The sequence below is a fragment of the Microtus oregoni genome, unplaced genomic scaffold, assembly GCF_018167655.1.
Source record: "Microtus oregoni isolate MIOR12 unplaced genomic scaffold, Mior012 000046F_ref0000063, whole genome shotgun sequence".
Taxonomy (NCBI): domain Eukaryota; kingdom Metazoa; phylum Chordata; class Mammalia; order Rodentia; family Cricetidae; genus Microtus; species Microtus oregoni.
Window position 1 is genome coordinate 9,848,826 of NW_024543220.1, and position 16,582 is coordinate 9,865,407.

General features: G+C 49.9%; 1 protein-coding gene across 1 annotated transcript; it reads left to right on the plus strand.

The window, feature by feature from the left end:
* The first annotated feature begins 10,854 nt into the window (after nucleotides 1–10,854).
* On the plus strand, nucleotides 10,855–14,450 carry LOC121435379 (H-2 class I histocompatibility antigen, D-37 alpha chain-like). The gene is made up of 7 exons (XM_041634665.1): nucleotides 10,855–11,083; nucleotides 11,243–11,512; nucleotides 11,756–12,031; nucleotides 12,563–12,838; nucleotides 12,965–13,075; nucleotides 13,257–13,286; nucleotides 13,972–14,450. The coding sequence occupies exons 1-7, from the start codon at nucleotides 11,020–11,022 to the stop codon at nucleotides 14,007–14,009; spliced, it is 1,065 nt and encodes a 354-aa protein (XP_041490599.1). The 5' UTR covers nucleotides 10,855–11,019; the 3' UTR covers nucleotides 14,010–14,450.
* The last annotated feature ends 2,132 nt before the right edge of the window (nucleotides 14,451–16,582 follow it).

The window sequence follows — 16,582 nt, forward strand, 5'->3', positions numbered from 1 at the left end:
CCGGTGAGTGCTCTAGTCGGCAGGGGCAGCATTGGGTCCCTGCCTGGTTTAGATCGCCATGCTAACCAAATACACAGGCTCTTAGAGCTCTCTGAAGGAGGTACCGGGAAGGACACTCAAGACTAGGAAGCACAGCTGGATCCTGGCAGGGCGGGATTGGCAAAAGAGAAATATGAAACACCTCGGTGACACTGGAGGCTTCAGGAGCAGTTCATATAGAGGTGAAGCCAAGTCCCCTCCGCCTGCCCTCCCTCCCCCCCGCCCCCGTGTTGCTCTTGGTACAGCATGGGATGTGTGGTGTTCATCTCTCCTAGGATGAGAGGGCCATACGGTGAGACCAGAGGCCTCAGGTTGAATGTGGACTTTGTCTTAAGCCCCGCTAATGTGCTGGTCTGTTTGAACTCTTGGTCTCAAGTCGGTGGAACTCTGTGAGGTCAGGAGGAATGGCCATGTTAGAAGAGATGTATTACTGGGGACAGACATTAAGGTTTCAAAAGCCCAGTGCAGCATTTTTATTTTTATTTATTTTTTTATTTTTTTGGTTTTTCAAGACAGGGTTTCTCTGTGGTTTTGGAGCCTGTCCTGGAACTAGCTCTTGTAGACCAGGCTGGTCTCGAACTCACAGAGATCCGCCTGCCTCTGCCACCCGAGTGCTGGGATTAAAAGCGTGCGCCACCACCGCCCGGCCCCTTTTCCCTTTTTAAAAAAACAACCTAAATTGACATAGGAGGGACGGTGGGCTCATAGCGTGGTCTACCTGCAGGAATGAAAGTATGTCACATACGGAGTACACACATCTGTGCAGTGGTCGCTGACACTGTAGAACACTGCTGCTTTACATGGCTGAAACTGTTTCCATTGGCCGGAGACAGTGACAATGGGAAACGCCCGCCCAGCTAAGAATCAGATTCTTATTTTCACGTGCTGAAATTCACATAGCCGGAAAGTGGCAGAATGGAGGTGTCCCCTCCTGTCTCTGCTGGGAAGAGGAAACTTGGTTCTAGAAAGGAACACAGGGTCAGTGTGCTGTTAGGCAGGGGTGGGCCTTTGAGATCTTCATTGTCCTCACAGGACAGGTCAATCAAGAGATTTGCTGTTCCTTGAGTCAGAACTTCTTAGTCCCACAAGGCAGTTGTCTGAAGCTAGAGCACAAGAGTCAGTATAAAGACATCTCATTGTCCCATATCATGACTCATTGAAATGTCTTCATCTGAGAAGTCATGGACCCAGTCCTCTCCTCCTTGACTCAACCCCAATCCCAGGCCCCCAGGATGTCACCTTTTCAAGCCTCCAGAGACAAGACAGAGCTTTAGGCACTGCTCCTGCCAGAAGAAGAAGAAAGGACAAGGCACATTCAGGAGACTGAGAGGATGTGGCTGAAGGAGGAATTAGGGGCTGGCCTGACCAGACATGGGACAGTGTGGAAATACCTCATGGAGGGCGAGCCTGGGGGCAGCGCGCAGTGAGACCCCAACCCTGCTCCCGGGACCCCGGGCAGGAGCGCGGGCTGGGAGGGGAGCAGGGTGCAGGGCTCTAGACTCCACTGGAGAATGGGCCACACAAGAACACTGCTTCCCCAGTGCCGCCCCCGCCCTCCCCGCAGAGTTTCCCTCCCGACCCCGCACTCACCCACACCTTGCGGGTCTGAGTCAGGGCCAGGGCAGCCACCAGCAGCAGGAGAGCTCAGGGCACAGGAGTCCAAAGCAGAGCCGCACAAAGCCAGGAAGACTTTGTAACTTGCAATGAGAGATTTTTATTATGTTCTCCAGGAACCCACGCCTAGTGGGAGCCTGAGGTGAGATTACTCTTGTGAGGAGGAACCTGGCAGCAAGGAAGAGCAGACTGAAACCACTTGTCTCCAGCCCGAAGCCCACTCTCAGTCCCCAGACCATGAAAGCCACTTCTGAGGACTTGGGATTTGTCCTGACTCCATCCTCGGCAGGGAGGTCTGTCTGTGACATCCCCTTCTTGAACCCTGCCCAGAATTTTCCTGATGGTTTTCCAAGGAGAAACCAGCTGGATAACTACAGGTGTTTGCTCTTTCCCACCCCCACCCCCAAATCCTCATGATGACCCTGAGCTGATCAGGAACACAGCAGAGAGATGGTTTCTCTTTAAAGCAGAGGCGCTGGCCTGCAAGCACCACACAGACTCCCACAGAGACCAGGCTCCTGTGTTCAGCTGCAGTGGGCAGCTCACACTGCCAGGCCTGACAGCTCAGGATCTGTGTTCTTCTTATGTGAATGAATGGGTTAAAACAGCCACGTGCTAGACTCACAGTCTCCAAGTGTTTGTCCTAGATGGTGCATCCCTGGCCCCAGCTGTCATGTATGACAAAGACCTTCCTTCCACAACCTAAGTTTCTGTGAAGCCAGAACAGAGCTTCAAGGCAGCTGTCTGCCTACCCTGCAGGTGGCAGGGTGCAGCCCAGCAGTGAAGGACGCCCACATTCTATGTGTTACCGTTCAGACTCCCGTGTGATCCAGTTTAACTAATAGGTCAGGCACATTAAGCAGTGAACAATTTCCTGCAGCATGACCCCCACACCCCAACACCGGCCGCCCTGCAGTCACACTGTTAGCAAGGAGAGAGGACTCAGGAGCTGATGAGAGGAGGGAGGTGGACAGGACATGGTGTGGACAGTGGATCTGAAACTGAGTTGGCCCCTGAGTTCCTCAGCCCTCTGCAGTGTGGGCGGGGTGGACATGGACAGAGGGTCTGTGCCAGGTGACATAAACCAGAGAGCTGATTAGATGTCACTAGGCAGAAAGGTAGAAACATAAAATGTAATGTTGTTTATGACTAATGTGTGACCTTCAGTCCTCAGGTAACCAAAGGTCACTAAAACTGTGGGACATAACATCACCACAGACACAGGGCTCATCAGAATACAGACGTCCTGAACACACAGTCTCCATATTCTTCCCTGTCACTCTATGGTGTCACTTTTAGCCATTATGACTTCCATTGTTTTCCTCCTATTTCTGTCCCCAATCCTCCCTTCTCCAGGAGGCCCATGGTCTCCACCACACAGCTCAGCCCTGGGGGAGGCTGCTGACCCTGCCTGCCCTGACTCCTGACCATGCAGGCTGCACTTTCTCAGCCGCTGCACTGATGGGCACAGTTAACTGTCTCCTCCATGCATTTTCCTTTTACTGCTGTAATTTTATTTTTATTTCTGTATCTACTCATTCATTTTTGAGATAAAGTCTCACTAGGTAGCCTTGTCTCACCTGAAACTCTATGGAGACTCAGCTGGTCTGGAACTTGCTGCTGCTGCCTCCCAAGGGCTGGCATTAAAGGCGTGCACCACCACAGCTATTTCCATACACATTTCCTACAAGGGTGGACTTGTGTCTTCAGCAATCTCATGGCTGCATGGACACGAATGTCCTGTCTTCACATCTTCTTGTTTGCCCGTGCAGAGTGCAGGCTCGCCAAAGTAGGCTTTTTGATTCAGCCCCCATGTTGTATTAAGGCCACAGGAAAGCCCACTCTGAGGGCGTTTTCATCAGGACAGCCCACCCCTCTGTTAGACGAAAAGAATCCTTCCTCTCTCCCTCTCTGCATTACTCCCTACCCCTCCTCTTTTGTCTTTCTCTATCTCTTTCTTTCCCTCTCTCTCTCCCTCTCTCTCTTTAATTCCAAGGCCACATACAGGGCCTCAGGCAAGTGTCCTTGTCATGTCTGAATAAACATTAATAAAAAGTGTTAGTTTAATTGATGAGTGCACCTCCTCTTCCCGCCTCTCCTGTCTCCTGGACAAGACTGCACCTCCTCTTCCCGCCTCTCCTGTCTCCTGGACAAGACTGCACCCCCTCTCAACAAGCACAGCCCTCTCTCCAGTCACCAGCAGTGGCTCCTAATAGATTCCTCAAGGGCTCCATCTGCGCTGGGAACACCAGTCCTGCTCCCTGGTGCCAGATTCTTGGCTTCCTGATATTTTCTTCATGCTGCAGCTTCCTCCCTTGTCAGTGTGACTTCCTGCCCTGTCCCCTAATTCCTTAGGAGTCTTCTTCCTGTGTGGATCTAATGCCTGCCTGTCTTCTGAGACCTGGGAAGATGTTTTCACCCATGGGCTAATAAGTCCTGATCTAACTTGCCTAAGGCAACCAGCTCCCCTTCCTGCTGTTCACTTCTCAGGTCTCTTAACATTTAGAGCTGTTCATCTTAGTCTTCTTATGCTTTTTATGCACACACACACACACACACACACACACACACACACACACGCACACACACACACACACACATCCTTGCTGGCTTCCCTTTCTCACCTCATGGCTTCCTGTGGTCAATGACTCTGTGAGCATGGCTGTTTCTTTCCTCTGAGCTCCCCAGCAGGGCTCATATCATGGTTTCAACTGCTGCTCAGTTTTATTCTCCCTTTCCCAGAATGGATTTGGTTGTTGCTCTAATACACCCAGAAGACTCTGTCACTGTCAGGCGTCCCTACAGTCCCCATCAACACAGAGATGGCTGAGCCAGCCTGGGATCCCCCTTAAAACCCACACCCACACTGGAGTCAACTCTCTAGTGGCTGGTGTCTTGCCCACTGCACAGATTACTGTGCAAACTCGAGACTTCTAGAGCCCCGGGCTACTGCTTTGAAAAACTAAGGACAGAATTCAAAGAACTCCAGGGAGTGAGCACTTCACTCTGGCAGTGCTGGGAGCCAGGGGCTGCAGGAGCAGCAGTGCTGGAGCACAGGCAGAACACAGAAAGCCCATGTCCTGCTCAGGGCTGAGGTGACTGATTCTGGGGCACTGTCTGCTCCTCTCCCTGACTGTCTTCAGAGGTGGGGATGGCCAGCAACCTTCCTCCCGCTGCAGCACCTGCTTTACCATCTGCAGAGCTGCTGAGCATGAAGTCACTGCTCACACCAACAGGCCGCCTCTCACACAGGAGCCTCTCTCTGGATTCCTGGAGTTCAGGCTTCACTCAAGGCCTCAACAGACAGCTCAGGGCAGCCGCATGGGCCACAGCATCCAGAGCAGCCATGGGCTCACCTGGGCAACTGGGGCCTTTGAGAGCTGGGAGTTGGAAGGGGAAAGGCACCCAGAGAGCAGCCAGGATGGCGAGGGGTGAAGTCCTCCCTGCTGTCAACCTTAACCTCAGCTGCTGACTCCCCGTCCTCTGGGACAAACACAGGCATCAGAGTCTCCTGGGCTCCTGCAGATGGACACACTGGGGAGACTCAGCACCCTGCAGCCTGCACTGCACAGTGTGGGCTGTTCATGGCCTTTGGCTGACAGTAGTGTGGAGGCCCAAAGTGGCCAAAGGTGCTTCTAACTCAAAGGTCCCACCTAGTTGTATTAGAGTTCTGCTCTTTCAAGACTATTCTCAACAGGTGTGTCTTGTTGCCAGACTTCCTGCTCCTGAAATAGGGAAGTAGTTTGTCCCTACCTAAAACAAAAGTCTGAGGATCCAACTAGGTTCTTGTTCCTTGTATGGAAATAACTTGGATCCCACCCAGGGAGTGGTTTGCTTACAGAGGGCTTGGTCTAGGGCACGAGTCAAGTGCTTGAGCTATGACTGTACTCAGTGACTTTCAATTTGTGTGTTAATGCAGTCCTTTCTTTTGTTCTGCTCCTACCTTTTGAAATCAGGGGTATATCAAGCTGCTGGAAATTAAACAGGGCGAATATTTAGTACTCACTGAAATTCCCTCTTGATACTATCCTATGTGTTTCTGCATTTTATTATTTTTATTCACATCTTCCTATTCTTTACTATATTTTTAAATTCCCATGCCTCCACTCTAGAAGACGGTATTTTTGTCGAGGCTGACCCCCGACAGTATAGTGGTTCTCTTCAAGCTATGTAGGAGCAAAGGTGCCTGCAGGCCCGCACTGAGTTCAGGGACGTCTCCCTTTCATGGCTGAAATTGCAGGGACCCAGGGCTGGAAAGTCAGTGAGGGTGAACCCAAAGGTTCTTACTGGAGGAGCAGCCCAGGTCCCCCAGGTCCACAGCAAACCAAATCCAAGGTGTTGGGAGAAGTGACCTCTAGTTTGGGTGTTATGCAAACCAGGGAATGGAGACCCTCAGCTCCTCTGGATGGTACTCATGGCTGTGTTGAACTCCTTCCTGTACCAGACAGTTCAAGGTGGTCCTGATCCTCTCTGGCCGTGAGGTGCTGGCTTGGCAAAATATGGGACTGGTTGAACACAGTAGCAGGGAGGGATGTGGTGGGGGTGGAGCTTGTGCAACTGACTGCCTTGGCAGCTCCTCTGTCCTGTATGTGAGATGGAGGTTTAGGCACTGGATGCAGGTGGTGCTGCCCAAGCAAACCAGGGAGCTCAGAATAGAGCTCTGGTTGATCTGCAGGCTGAGTGTCAGTCTGGGGTCAACACCTGGCAGGGTGGAGGGTAGGTTTTACCTACAACAGCCCTGTTACACAGGACCAGGAGACCTTGGTGATGAGTCCCCAAGAGCCATGAACAGCAAGATCCCAGTAACTGTGAGGCTCCATCAGGTCCTGCTGCTGGCCTCACTGTGGGTCATGGCTGCATTGAAAAGGCACTGAGCTCCAACATGAGAATTGGTAGCAAAGCTTGTCTTTTCCCTCCCAGAACCAAGAAGCTGTTTCCTCTCCAGTTCAATCCCAGAATTCTGTGGACCAGGCTGGCTGTATCCAGCAACTCCAGAGGCCAGGGCTTCTGGCTGACATGGCTGAACTGCACCAAGGACATCTCAGCTCCCATGATCTCTCAAACCCAGAGTTAACTATGCCACCTGCTGCTGCTGCTGCTGCTTCTGTGTGCTTATGGATCCCAGGTCCCCCCAGAGCCCAGGAGCACAGTTCTTCATTCTGCCATGGTTTCTTGGTGGATGAATAAAGCAGGGGTTTTGCTCCAGGACCCCCATCTGAGGCTTGCAGGTTGAAGATCCAGTAGTGGGACCTGTCAGGCTGGCCCCCTCCCACCCACCTGCCCCACCTGTCCACAGCTCTAGGAACCAAACATGCCCTCTGAGAGCCACCAGGACCACAGCCTCAGATTGGGGTTCTGGCGAGGACTCAATTTTCTTTCCTGCTTCTCCAATTCTGTCCCAAGCATTCAAAGCTGCTGCGTGGCATAAAGCCAGAGCATGGTCATCCTAGAAAGATTGCTGTTCTATGGTAGCACAGTCTCCTTCTCCAGGAAGTTGGTCTTGGGAGATTTCCATACCATGCCTCTAGCTTTACTCTGTTGTTTAGTAATCTTGGTCTCTTCTCTGAACCAGGTTCTCCTCTGTGACTGTGGACCAGGCTCTAAAACAGCTTTAACCAAGTTTGTCCAGTCTTTAGAGATAATTCTATTACAAGCTGATCACAAGTTTAGCAATTCCTTCACAAAAGGTGAATGGATGCTATAATGGTCTGTCCTGCCTCTTTAAGAGACAAGCCACATCCAAGGCAGGCAGATCTTCCTACTTGCAACCTGAGTCTCTTCCTTTCCCTTTTGTCTCTCTCCTGAAGAGTCAGCTTCTGCCTCACTCCACTCTCCCCACTTCTCCCCTTCTGTTTCTCTCTCTCTCCCTTTCTCCCTCTCTTTCTCTCCTCCTCTTCTTCTTTTCCCCCTCTCTAACCCACTGAATAAATATCCAATCTCATTCTGCATGGCCTGCTTATCCATGTCTCTGATTCTTGCCCACCACCGCCTGTCTTCCTGCCTGGACCAGCCTCCTTTGGAGACCTGCAAGGTGGTGTCATGGCGTGTCCATCTGTCTTTCTCTCCTCCTGGCCTACTGCAGCCCTCTAACAGTGACACAGGAGTCCAGTCAGTTCTTACAGAGCCTCTAACATTTGGCAATTCCTGTAAGGTTACTGGATTTATTAAGGTTGTTTGTTTGAGAACCTTAGGCTGTTTCTCTCTAACCTTATAATGCAATGCTGAAATTGGTTCTCCATTAAATTCCTCTGTATGAATCTGAATATCTCTGTGATCTGTTTTATTAAGTTTTCCTAAGGCCTGTATCTTGGCAGTCATACCAAACAATTTTTTAAGAGATAAACCAAGAATTATAAAAACAACAAGGATTATCAAAATGATGAATAATAATAAGTCAATCCCAGTTAATTATCCCTCATTTAGTTGTCCCATTTTTAAACCACGCATTACATAATCATACAGAGACCTAGCTTTATTCTTCAAAGACCTCGAAAGAACGAAACTCAACTTCATATGGAAAAGCAAAAAATCCAGGATAGCCAAAACAATCCAGTACAATAAAAGAACTTCTGGAGGCATCACAATCTCTGACTTCAAACTCTACTACAGAGCTACAGTACTAAAAACAGCCTGGTATTGGCATAAAAACAGACAGGAGGACCAATTGAACTGGATCGAAGACCTAGATATTAATCCACATACCTTCGAACACCTGATTTCTGACAAAGAAGCAAAAAAATCAAATAAAAAAAAGAATATTTAACAAATGGTGCTGGCACAACTGGATATCAACATGTAGAAGAATGAAAATAGACCCATATCTATCACCATGCACAAAACTCAAGTCCAAATGGATCAAAGACCTCAACATAAAGCCAGCTACACTGAATCTCATAGAAGAGAAAGTGGGAAGTACACTTGAATGCATTGGTACAGGAGACCACTTTTTAAATAGAACCCCAGTAGCACAGACACTGAGAGCAACAATTAATAAATGGGACCTCCTGAAACTGAAAAGCTTCTATAAAGCAAAGGACACGGCTTTCAAGATAAAACGACAGCCTACAGAATGGGAAAAGATCTTCACCACCCCCACATCAGAGGTCTGATCTCCAAAATATACAAAGAACTCAAGAAAAGAACGAATAATCCAATAAAAAAAATGAAGTACAGACCTAAACAGAGAACTCTCAACAGAGGAATCTAAAATGGCTGAAAGACACTTAAGGAAATGCTCAACATCCTTAGTCATCAGAGAAATGCAAATCAAAACAACTCTGAGATTCCATCTTACACCTGTAAGAATGGCTGAGATCAAAAACACTGATGACAACTTATGCTGGAGAGGATGTAGGATGTGGGAGACCATGTGTTTCCATCTGGAGTCATTTCTTACTTAAAGAAGTCATTTGAGTTCAAGCTTGCCTGCTCTCATTTTTCTTATAACCTTGAGGGCTGTGAGAAACTTCTGATTTAGCCTGTGAGAAGAAAACACTCTATCTAACAGAGAGTATACTGCTGATGGCAAACCTCAGGAACATCAGGATAGAACGTAAGGCTGCTTCTGAGCAGCAAACACGTGTTGGAGAGGAGGCTGCTCACTCAAGGACAGGAATGGTCCTGCAGTTAGACACTGACTGACGTCTGGGCTGTGCTTTGCTCTGCTCTTGGATATAAGCAAGCTCTGAAATAAACTCTGGGCTGTTTGGCTGCTTCGGCATAACCAGACAGACCTCCCGATTCTATCCTGTCTTCTGTTTCTTCTGAGTTTTCTTTGGCCTCGAGGATCCCCTATCCAGAGACTCTAGCTGACCTGGCAGGAACAGGTTCCTACAGTGGGGTAAAGGGAACACTTTTGCATTGCTAGAGGGAATGCAAACTGGTACAACCCCTTTGGATGTCAGTATAGTGATTTCTCAGAAAATTAAGAAACAACCTTCCTCAAGACCCAGCAATACCTATTGGGGTATATACCCAAAGGATGCTCAATTGTGCCACAAGAACATGTGCTCAACCATGTTCATAGCAGCTTTGTTTGTCAGAGCCAGAACCTGGAAACAACCTAAATGTCCCTCGACCAAAGAATGGATAAGAAAAATGTGGTATATTTACACAATAGAGTACTACACAGCAGAAAAAAAAATAACGACAGCTTGAAATTTGCAGGTAAATGGATGGATCTAGAAAACATTTTGAGTGAGGTAACCCAGACCAAGACACAATTATCACATGTACTCACTCATAAGTGGTTTTTAAACATAAAGCAAATAAACCAGCCTACAAATCACAATACCAGAGAACTTAGACAACAATGTGGACTTACATAGATCTAATCTACATAGGAAGTAGAAAAAGACAAAATCTCCTGAGTAAATTGGGAGCATAGGAACCTTGGGAGAGGGAGAGGAGAGGCAGGAAGGGGAGTAGAGGAAACTGTAGTGCTCAATAACTCAATAATAAAAAGATAGAGAGCTTTATTGAGTGAGGACAAAGTCCTCAGAAGTGGCTTTCAGGTTCAGAGAGCATAAAGGTGTGGTTTGGTTTGGGAAGTATAAAAACCTGGTGATTCAATCTTGCTCACTCTTTCTTCCAGGTGTGCTAAGAGGATGGTCCGGATCTGCGCTGTTCACAGGCTCTGCTTCCCTATTATGCCACAGCTATGTCCTGCCATCCTGCCCCCTCCAGCGCTTTCATTGCTTCAGGCTACACGGACGACAATGGAGTTCAAGCCCTTTGAGCCCTGAGTACAGACAGTGGAGCAAGCAGACGGAGTGGAGCACTGGGTACCCACAGGAGCACAGACAGAATATCCAAACCTGCCTTCAGAACCTGCTCCACCTCTACAACCAGAGTGGGGGCGGTGAGTGACTTCCGGGTCGGGAGACAAGACGCCTCACGCCCCCCCCCCCCATGGTCCCGAATCTCCCCTGATCCCAGCGTTTGAGATTCCGCAGGGGGCTGTGTGTGTCTTGAGTTTTGCTTTAGGTTTGGGGACTGTTCCAGCGGGTGGGCGGTATCGGATTGGCCGGGCTGGGTACGGGGCCAGGTTCCCACAGTATCCGGGACATTCACAGCTGCCCCAGAGAGAAGAGGACACGGGTCCGGTTAAAGTCCTAGGTCACGCAGTGACTTTTGACAGCATTTTCTGTATTAAAGACGAGAGAACAATGTCCTGCACTGTTTTCCGTATACACAGTTCCACTTTCAACTCCCACCGGCTTCCTCTCTCCGGACACAAATAAGGCACTCACAGTTCTCATTGGACACCGAGTTTCTAGAGAAACCAATCAGTGACACAGAGGTTCCAAGTAGAGCAGTTTACAGAAATCGCTTCTACACCCTTCACTGGCCCCTGTGCTGAGAAAAATGTCTTCTTTTTCCTGGCTCAAGCTGTTGGCAGGCGCCATAGTCCTGGTCCAGACACAGGCTAGTGAGTACGGGGTGAGGAGACTGCGGGACGGAGCAGCGAGCCGGGTGGGGGCAGTACCCCGTAAAGTCATTTTACTGCCCTAGTCCGCGTCTCGCCTGCCTTCTCCTAGGACCCTGGTCCCGGGATGAGGGTCGGTGTCTCACTGCTGGCCTCCCCCAGGCTCACATTCGCTTCGGTATTTCTACACCGCTGTGTCCCGGCCCGGCCTCGGGGAGCCCCGGTTCATTGCGGTGGGATATGTGGACGACACGCAGTTCGTACGCTACGACAGCGATGCGAAGAATCCAAGGATGGAGCCGCGGGCGCCGTGGGTGGAGCAGGAGGGGCTGGAGTATTGGGAGGAGGAGACACGGAAAGCGAGGAACACAGGGAAGAACTTCAAGTTGAACCTCAAGACCCTGCTTGGCTACTACAATCAGAGTGACACCGGTGAGTGACAGCGGCCCTGATCACAGGGGAGGCCTCCATCTCCCCTGAAACAGGCTTGGGTCGTCTTCACGCGCTGAGTCAAAGTTTCTTCCAAACACCTGCCCAGACCCTCTAACAGGAAGGACCCCGCAGAGTTTGACTCAGGTTTCGGTTTCACATTTGATTCTGAAAGGTCGGGTTGTGGACGCACTGACAGGGGGCAGGGTGGCCGCAAGGTGGCGCTAACCACTGTGTCCCCACCAGAACCTCACACTCTGCAGTGGATGTATGGCTGTGACCTGGGTCCAGATGGTAATCTCATCCGCGGGTACTGTCAGGAGGCCTACGATGGCCGGGATTATATCTCCCTGAACGAGGACCTGCGCTCCTGGACCGCAACTGACGCGGCCTCTCAGATCTCTAAACTCAAGTCAGAGAAGGTAGAAGAGGCCGACCACCAGAGAGCATACCTGCAGGGCGTGTGCATAGGCAGCCTCCATAGATACCTGCAGTTGGGGAAGGCGACCCTGCTGCACTCAGGTACCTGGAGACCCATTCTTGCTTTTCCTCGGTAGTGTGGGGGAAAGGCACTGGGCATCCTCAGAGGAAGAACACTGTCCAGCAGGCACCGGGCTGAGGAATAAGGACAGGGAGACTCCAGGCTGCTTTTCCTATTGGGAGACTAACCCTTTTACAGCAGGTCAGCCTTGAGGATGGCCCTTGACCACAGGAGCTTTTTCTCTCAGGCCTCCTTCTGTGGTCACCCTCGGTGTCTCTGGAGTCTGACTCCAGCTTTTTTGAGTCTCCTGGCCCTCACTCAGCTCAAGACCAGAATCTCTTCCCCTCCATCAGTCTGCAGAGCCCTGAAGCCTCCTACCCCAAACTGTCACTCACATCTTAGAGCATCCTGAACACATGACCCCGGGGCCTGAGCTCTATTTAGGGTCTACTAATATCAGGACACCCTAATCCCACCCCAGTTCCCCTGTCCATTCCCAGATTTGTCACACGAACACTGTTGAGTCCCCAGAAGAAAGCAAGATGTCTCATCTTCACAACCCTTTCCCTTAGACCCTCCAAAGACACGTGTGACCCACCATCCTGGACCTAAAGGTGATGTCACCCTGAGGTGCTGGGCCCTGGGTTTCTACCCTGCTGACATCAGCCTGACCTGGCAGAGGGAGGAGGAGGAACAGACTCAGGACATGGAGCTGGTGGAGACCAGACCTTCTGGGGATGGAACCTTCCAGAAGTGGGCAGCTGTGGTGGTGCCTTCTGGGGAGGAGCACAAATACACATGCCATGTGTACCATGAAGGGCTGCCTGAGCCCCTCACCCTGAGATGGGGTAAGGAGGGAGTAGGTGCAGAGCTGGGGTCAGGGAAAGCTGGAGCCTTCTGCAGACCCTGAGCAGGGTCAGGGCTGAGAGCTGGGTCATGACCCTCACCTTCCCTTCCTGCCCATTCCTTCCCAGAGCCTCATTCCAAGGTCCTCATCATGGCAATCATTGCTCTTCAAGTTCTCCTTGGAGCTGTGATCATTGTAGCTGTGGTGGTTATTGTGAGGAAGAGGAGGAGAAACACAGGTAGGAAAGGGCAGGGTCTGAGTTCTCTCTCAGCCCCTTTTAGAAGTGTGCTCTGCCTCATTAATGGTAAACACATCCACAGTCCTCATTGCTGTTGTCTCTAACCTGGGTCTGCTGTCAGTTCTGGAAACTTCCTAGGGTCAGGGACTTCCCTGGTCTCTCACAGCTTTTCTTCTCACAGGTGGAAAAGGAGGCTATGATCATGTTGTAGGTAAGTGTGGGGGGAGCAGGATTGTCCCTGGGGCTCTTGGGGTGGACCTGGAGCTGGTGGGGAGCCCCTAATTCCTCCTCCAGCCACAGCCTCTCAGTCTCCTGAATGTGTCTTGTTGATGAGGATTCCCCTCTGTATGCTGTGAATACCATTCCTTAATAAAGAAACTATCTTGAGCCCATGATAGGGTAGAATTAAGCTAGGTGGGGAAAACTAAACTGAATGCTGGAAGAAAAGAGGCGGAGTCAGGGAAGCCATGGAGACTTCATTGGAGACAGACTTGCCAGAACCTTACTGGTAGGCCACGAGCCTTGTGATAAAATATAAAATAATGGAGATGGGTTAATTCTAGATGTAAGAGCTAGCTAGCTGTATGCTTAAGTAATTGGCCAAGCAGTAATTAATATAGTTTTTGTGTGGTTATTTTGGGAGTCTGGGCAGCCGGGAACAAACAAGAGGCCTCCAACTACACCTTGTCATTTCTTCTTCTGCTGGCAGGGACAGTGCCTAGAGCTCTTGCCTTGTCTCTGGAGGTTTAAAAACATGACACCCTGGGGGCCTGGGAATGGGGCTGAGATACAGAGGATAGGACTGGGTCCCAAGGCCTCTCAGATTTAGATATTTTGAGTCATGGCAGGACTCTGAGACATCTTTATACTGATGATTCACAACTCTGGTCCTACAGCTTTAGACATCTGCCTCGCGGGACTGAGTAAGGGCTGACTCAGGAAACACCAGATCTCTGGGGATGATGAAGATCTGCAGAGACCACTCCTACCTACCAGGACGCTGACCCTGAGTTCCTTTTCAGGACCAAGCTTCCTGTTCCCAGCACGAACAGGAGAGACTCTATTAATAAATAAAGCTTGCTTAAAAATCAGAGCAAAGGAGCCATGTTTGCCAGCCACAGAGGCCAGGCAGTGGTGGCACAAACCTTTAATCCCAGCAGCCACACTAGGTAGCCATAGAGGCCAGGTGGTGGTGGTGCACGATTTTAATTCCAGCACCAGAGAGGGATATAAAATAGGAGGAGACAGATCTCAGCCCAGTCTCAGTCTGAATCTGAGGATTCCTGGAGGCAGGATCACCCATTTTTGGTCTGAGGTAGAGGTTAGAGCCAGTGACTGGCTGCTTTGCTTTTCTGATCTTCATCTTGTACACCAATATCTGTCTCTGGGTTTTTATTATTCATGCAACAGGGAACAAGCTCCATCTTGCCACCTCCCTGCTACCTGAATTACAGGTCTTGACTTTCCTACTGAAAATAAGAGTCTGATTCTTAGCCGGGCGGGCGTTTCCCATTGTCACTGTCTCCGGCCAATGGAAACAGTTTCAGCCATGTAAAGCAGCAGCGTTCTGCAGTGTCAGCGACCACTGCACAGATGTGTGTGCTCCGTATGTGACATACTTTCATTCCTGCAGGTAGACCGCGCTATGAGCCCACCATCCCTCCTATGTCAATTTAGGTTGTTTTTTAAAAAGGGGAAGAGGGGCTGAAGAGGCGGCATGAACAGTCACGGGACTTTACCTGTGTCTATCACTAGTCATCTGGTTTCCTTACTGCCCACACGAGGCCACTAAAGGACTGGGGTGCAGGGTGGCTGGAGAGATGGCTCAGTGGTTGAGCGTTTGCTGCTCTTCCAGAAGCTCCTGAAACCCCAGCTCCAGGGGACCTGATACTCTCTTCTGGGCTTCATGGACATTTGCCCTCACACATGCACACACACATATATAGACCAGGCTGGCCTAGAACTCAGAGATCCACTTGTCTCTGCCTCCCAGGTGCTGGGATTAAAGGTGCGCACCACCACCTGGCCCACCCAGGATATTTTTACATGGCCTTGGGCTTTTGGTGTATAAAACAGGTATTCAAATCAAATACTACTAATAAAATATTAATAATTTATTTAAAATCCATTATTTGGTATATGTATAGAATTTTACCACTTATTATAGATTCAAAAAAATTTGGTTATGGATATGCTTATTTCAAAGAATTATACTTCGTCTGGTGTGGTGGTCCGTGCCTGTAATCCTAGTAATTGAGAAGTAGAGACACAAGGACCAGGAGTTCAAGGTCATCCTTACCCATACAGCAAGTTCAAGGCCACCCTGGACTAGAGAGCCACGTGAAAACCCCTCTCAAAACACACACAGGGTGGGGTGACTGAGTCTCAGCCAAGTGTCTGATCCTGAAGAACGCAGAGCATCTTCGGCGTTTTTCATAGTTACTGAGAGTTTGATGTTATCGTCATCTACATTGCAGATGCCACTCCTATAAATCCAAGGCACAGAATCACAGAAGCATGCTCCAGGTCATTTCGGGAACTGTGACCTATTCCCACACCTCAGTCCGTTCAGCAATTTGTTGTGCTTGTTTTTCGAAACAGGATCTCAAGTAGCCGGGGCTGGCCTTGAACTTGCTCTGTAGCAATCCCTGCTTCAGGCAGGGCTGACCACGAAATCCAGGGCTTCATGTGTTCTAGGCAAGGGCTCTACTAACTGGCTAAATCCTAAACTGGAGCAGTCAAGTCAGCAACTCAAATACCAAGTTTTAAGAAGATTTTTATTTCTATTTTGTGTGAGTGCCTGCATGTATATCCGTAAACCACACGTGTGTTTGGTGCTGTTGGAGGCCAGAAGAGGGCATCAGATCCCTGGAACTGGAATTAGAGACAGTTGTGAGCCAGCATGAGGTGCTGGGAACTGAATCCAGGTCCTCAACAAGAGCAGCCGATGCTCTCGACTGCTGAGCCATCTCTCCAGCCTTTCCAATACGAACTTTAAAATCAAACATTCTAATATAACGCAATACACTTAGATGTGAGGAAATGCTGTCTGTACCTTCTGTAATCAAACCATGTCTCTGTAAGAGCACAAAATACCATGTCCAATCAAACACCGCGATTCCTAACATACGGCAGCATCAGAGCTGAGCTGGGAAATTTCAAGCGTTGCTCCCTGGATGCAGAGTGGCGTGAACACAGAGTGCTCAGGACGGAGGCTGCAGTGACGTCCCGTGACAAAGGCGAGCCTGCACTGCCAGCAGCATTAACTGCACTACACCTTTTGAACCCGAGTTAAGTTTGGTCCTTGTGCATTCTAAGACCTCTTACTACGCTCATGACCCACCACACTGGTCGCACAGTGCAGAGCCAAGAGCCTCCATGCTGGGCTCCGTCACGTGGCTGTGCGTCACGTGGCTGTACATCACGCTAGCAGCGTGTCCTAGTTTCCGTTCTGACGCCATGACAAAACACTTTAGCCAGAAATAACGTAGGGCCTGGAAGGTTTAT

What these genes read in the sequence shown, in the direction of transcription:
- LOC121435379 (XM_041634665.1), top strand. Translation starts at nt 11,020, where the DNA reads ATGTCTTCTTTTTCCTGGCTCAAGCTGTTGGCAGGCGCCATAGTCCTG. An exon ending in GGCGACCCTGCTGCACTCAG is followed by an intron (nt 12,032 to 12,562) that starts GTACCTGGAGAC and finishes CCTTTCCCTTAG; the next exon opens with ACCCTCCAAAGACACGTGTG. An exon ending in GCCCCTCACCCTGAGATGGG is followed by an intron (nt 12,839 to 12,964) that starts GTAAGGAGGGAG and finishes ATTCCTTCCCAG; the next exon opens with AGCCTCATTCCAAGGTCCTC.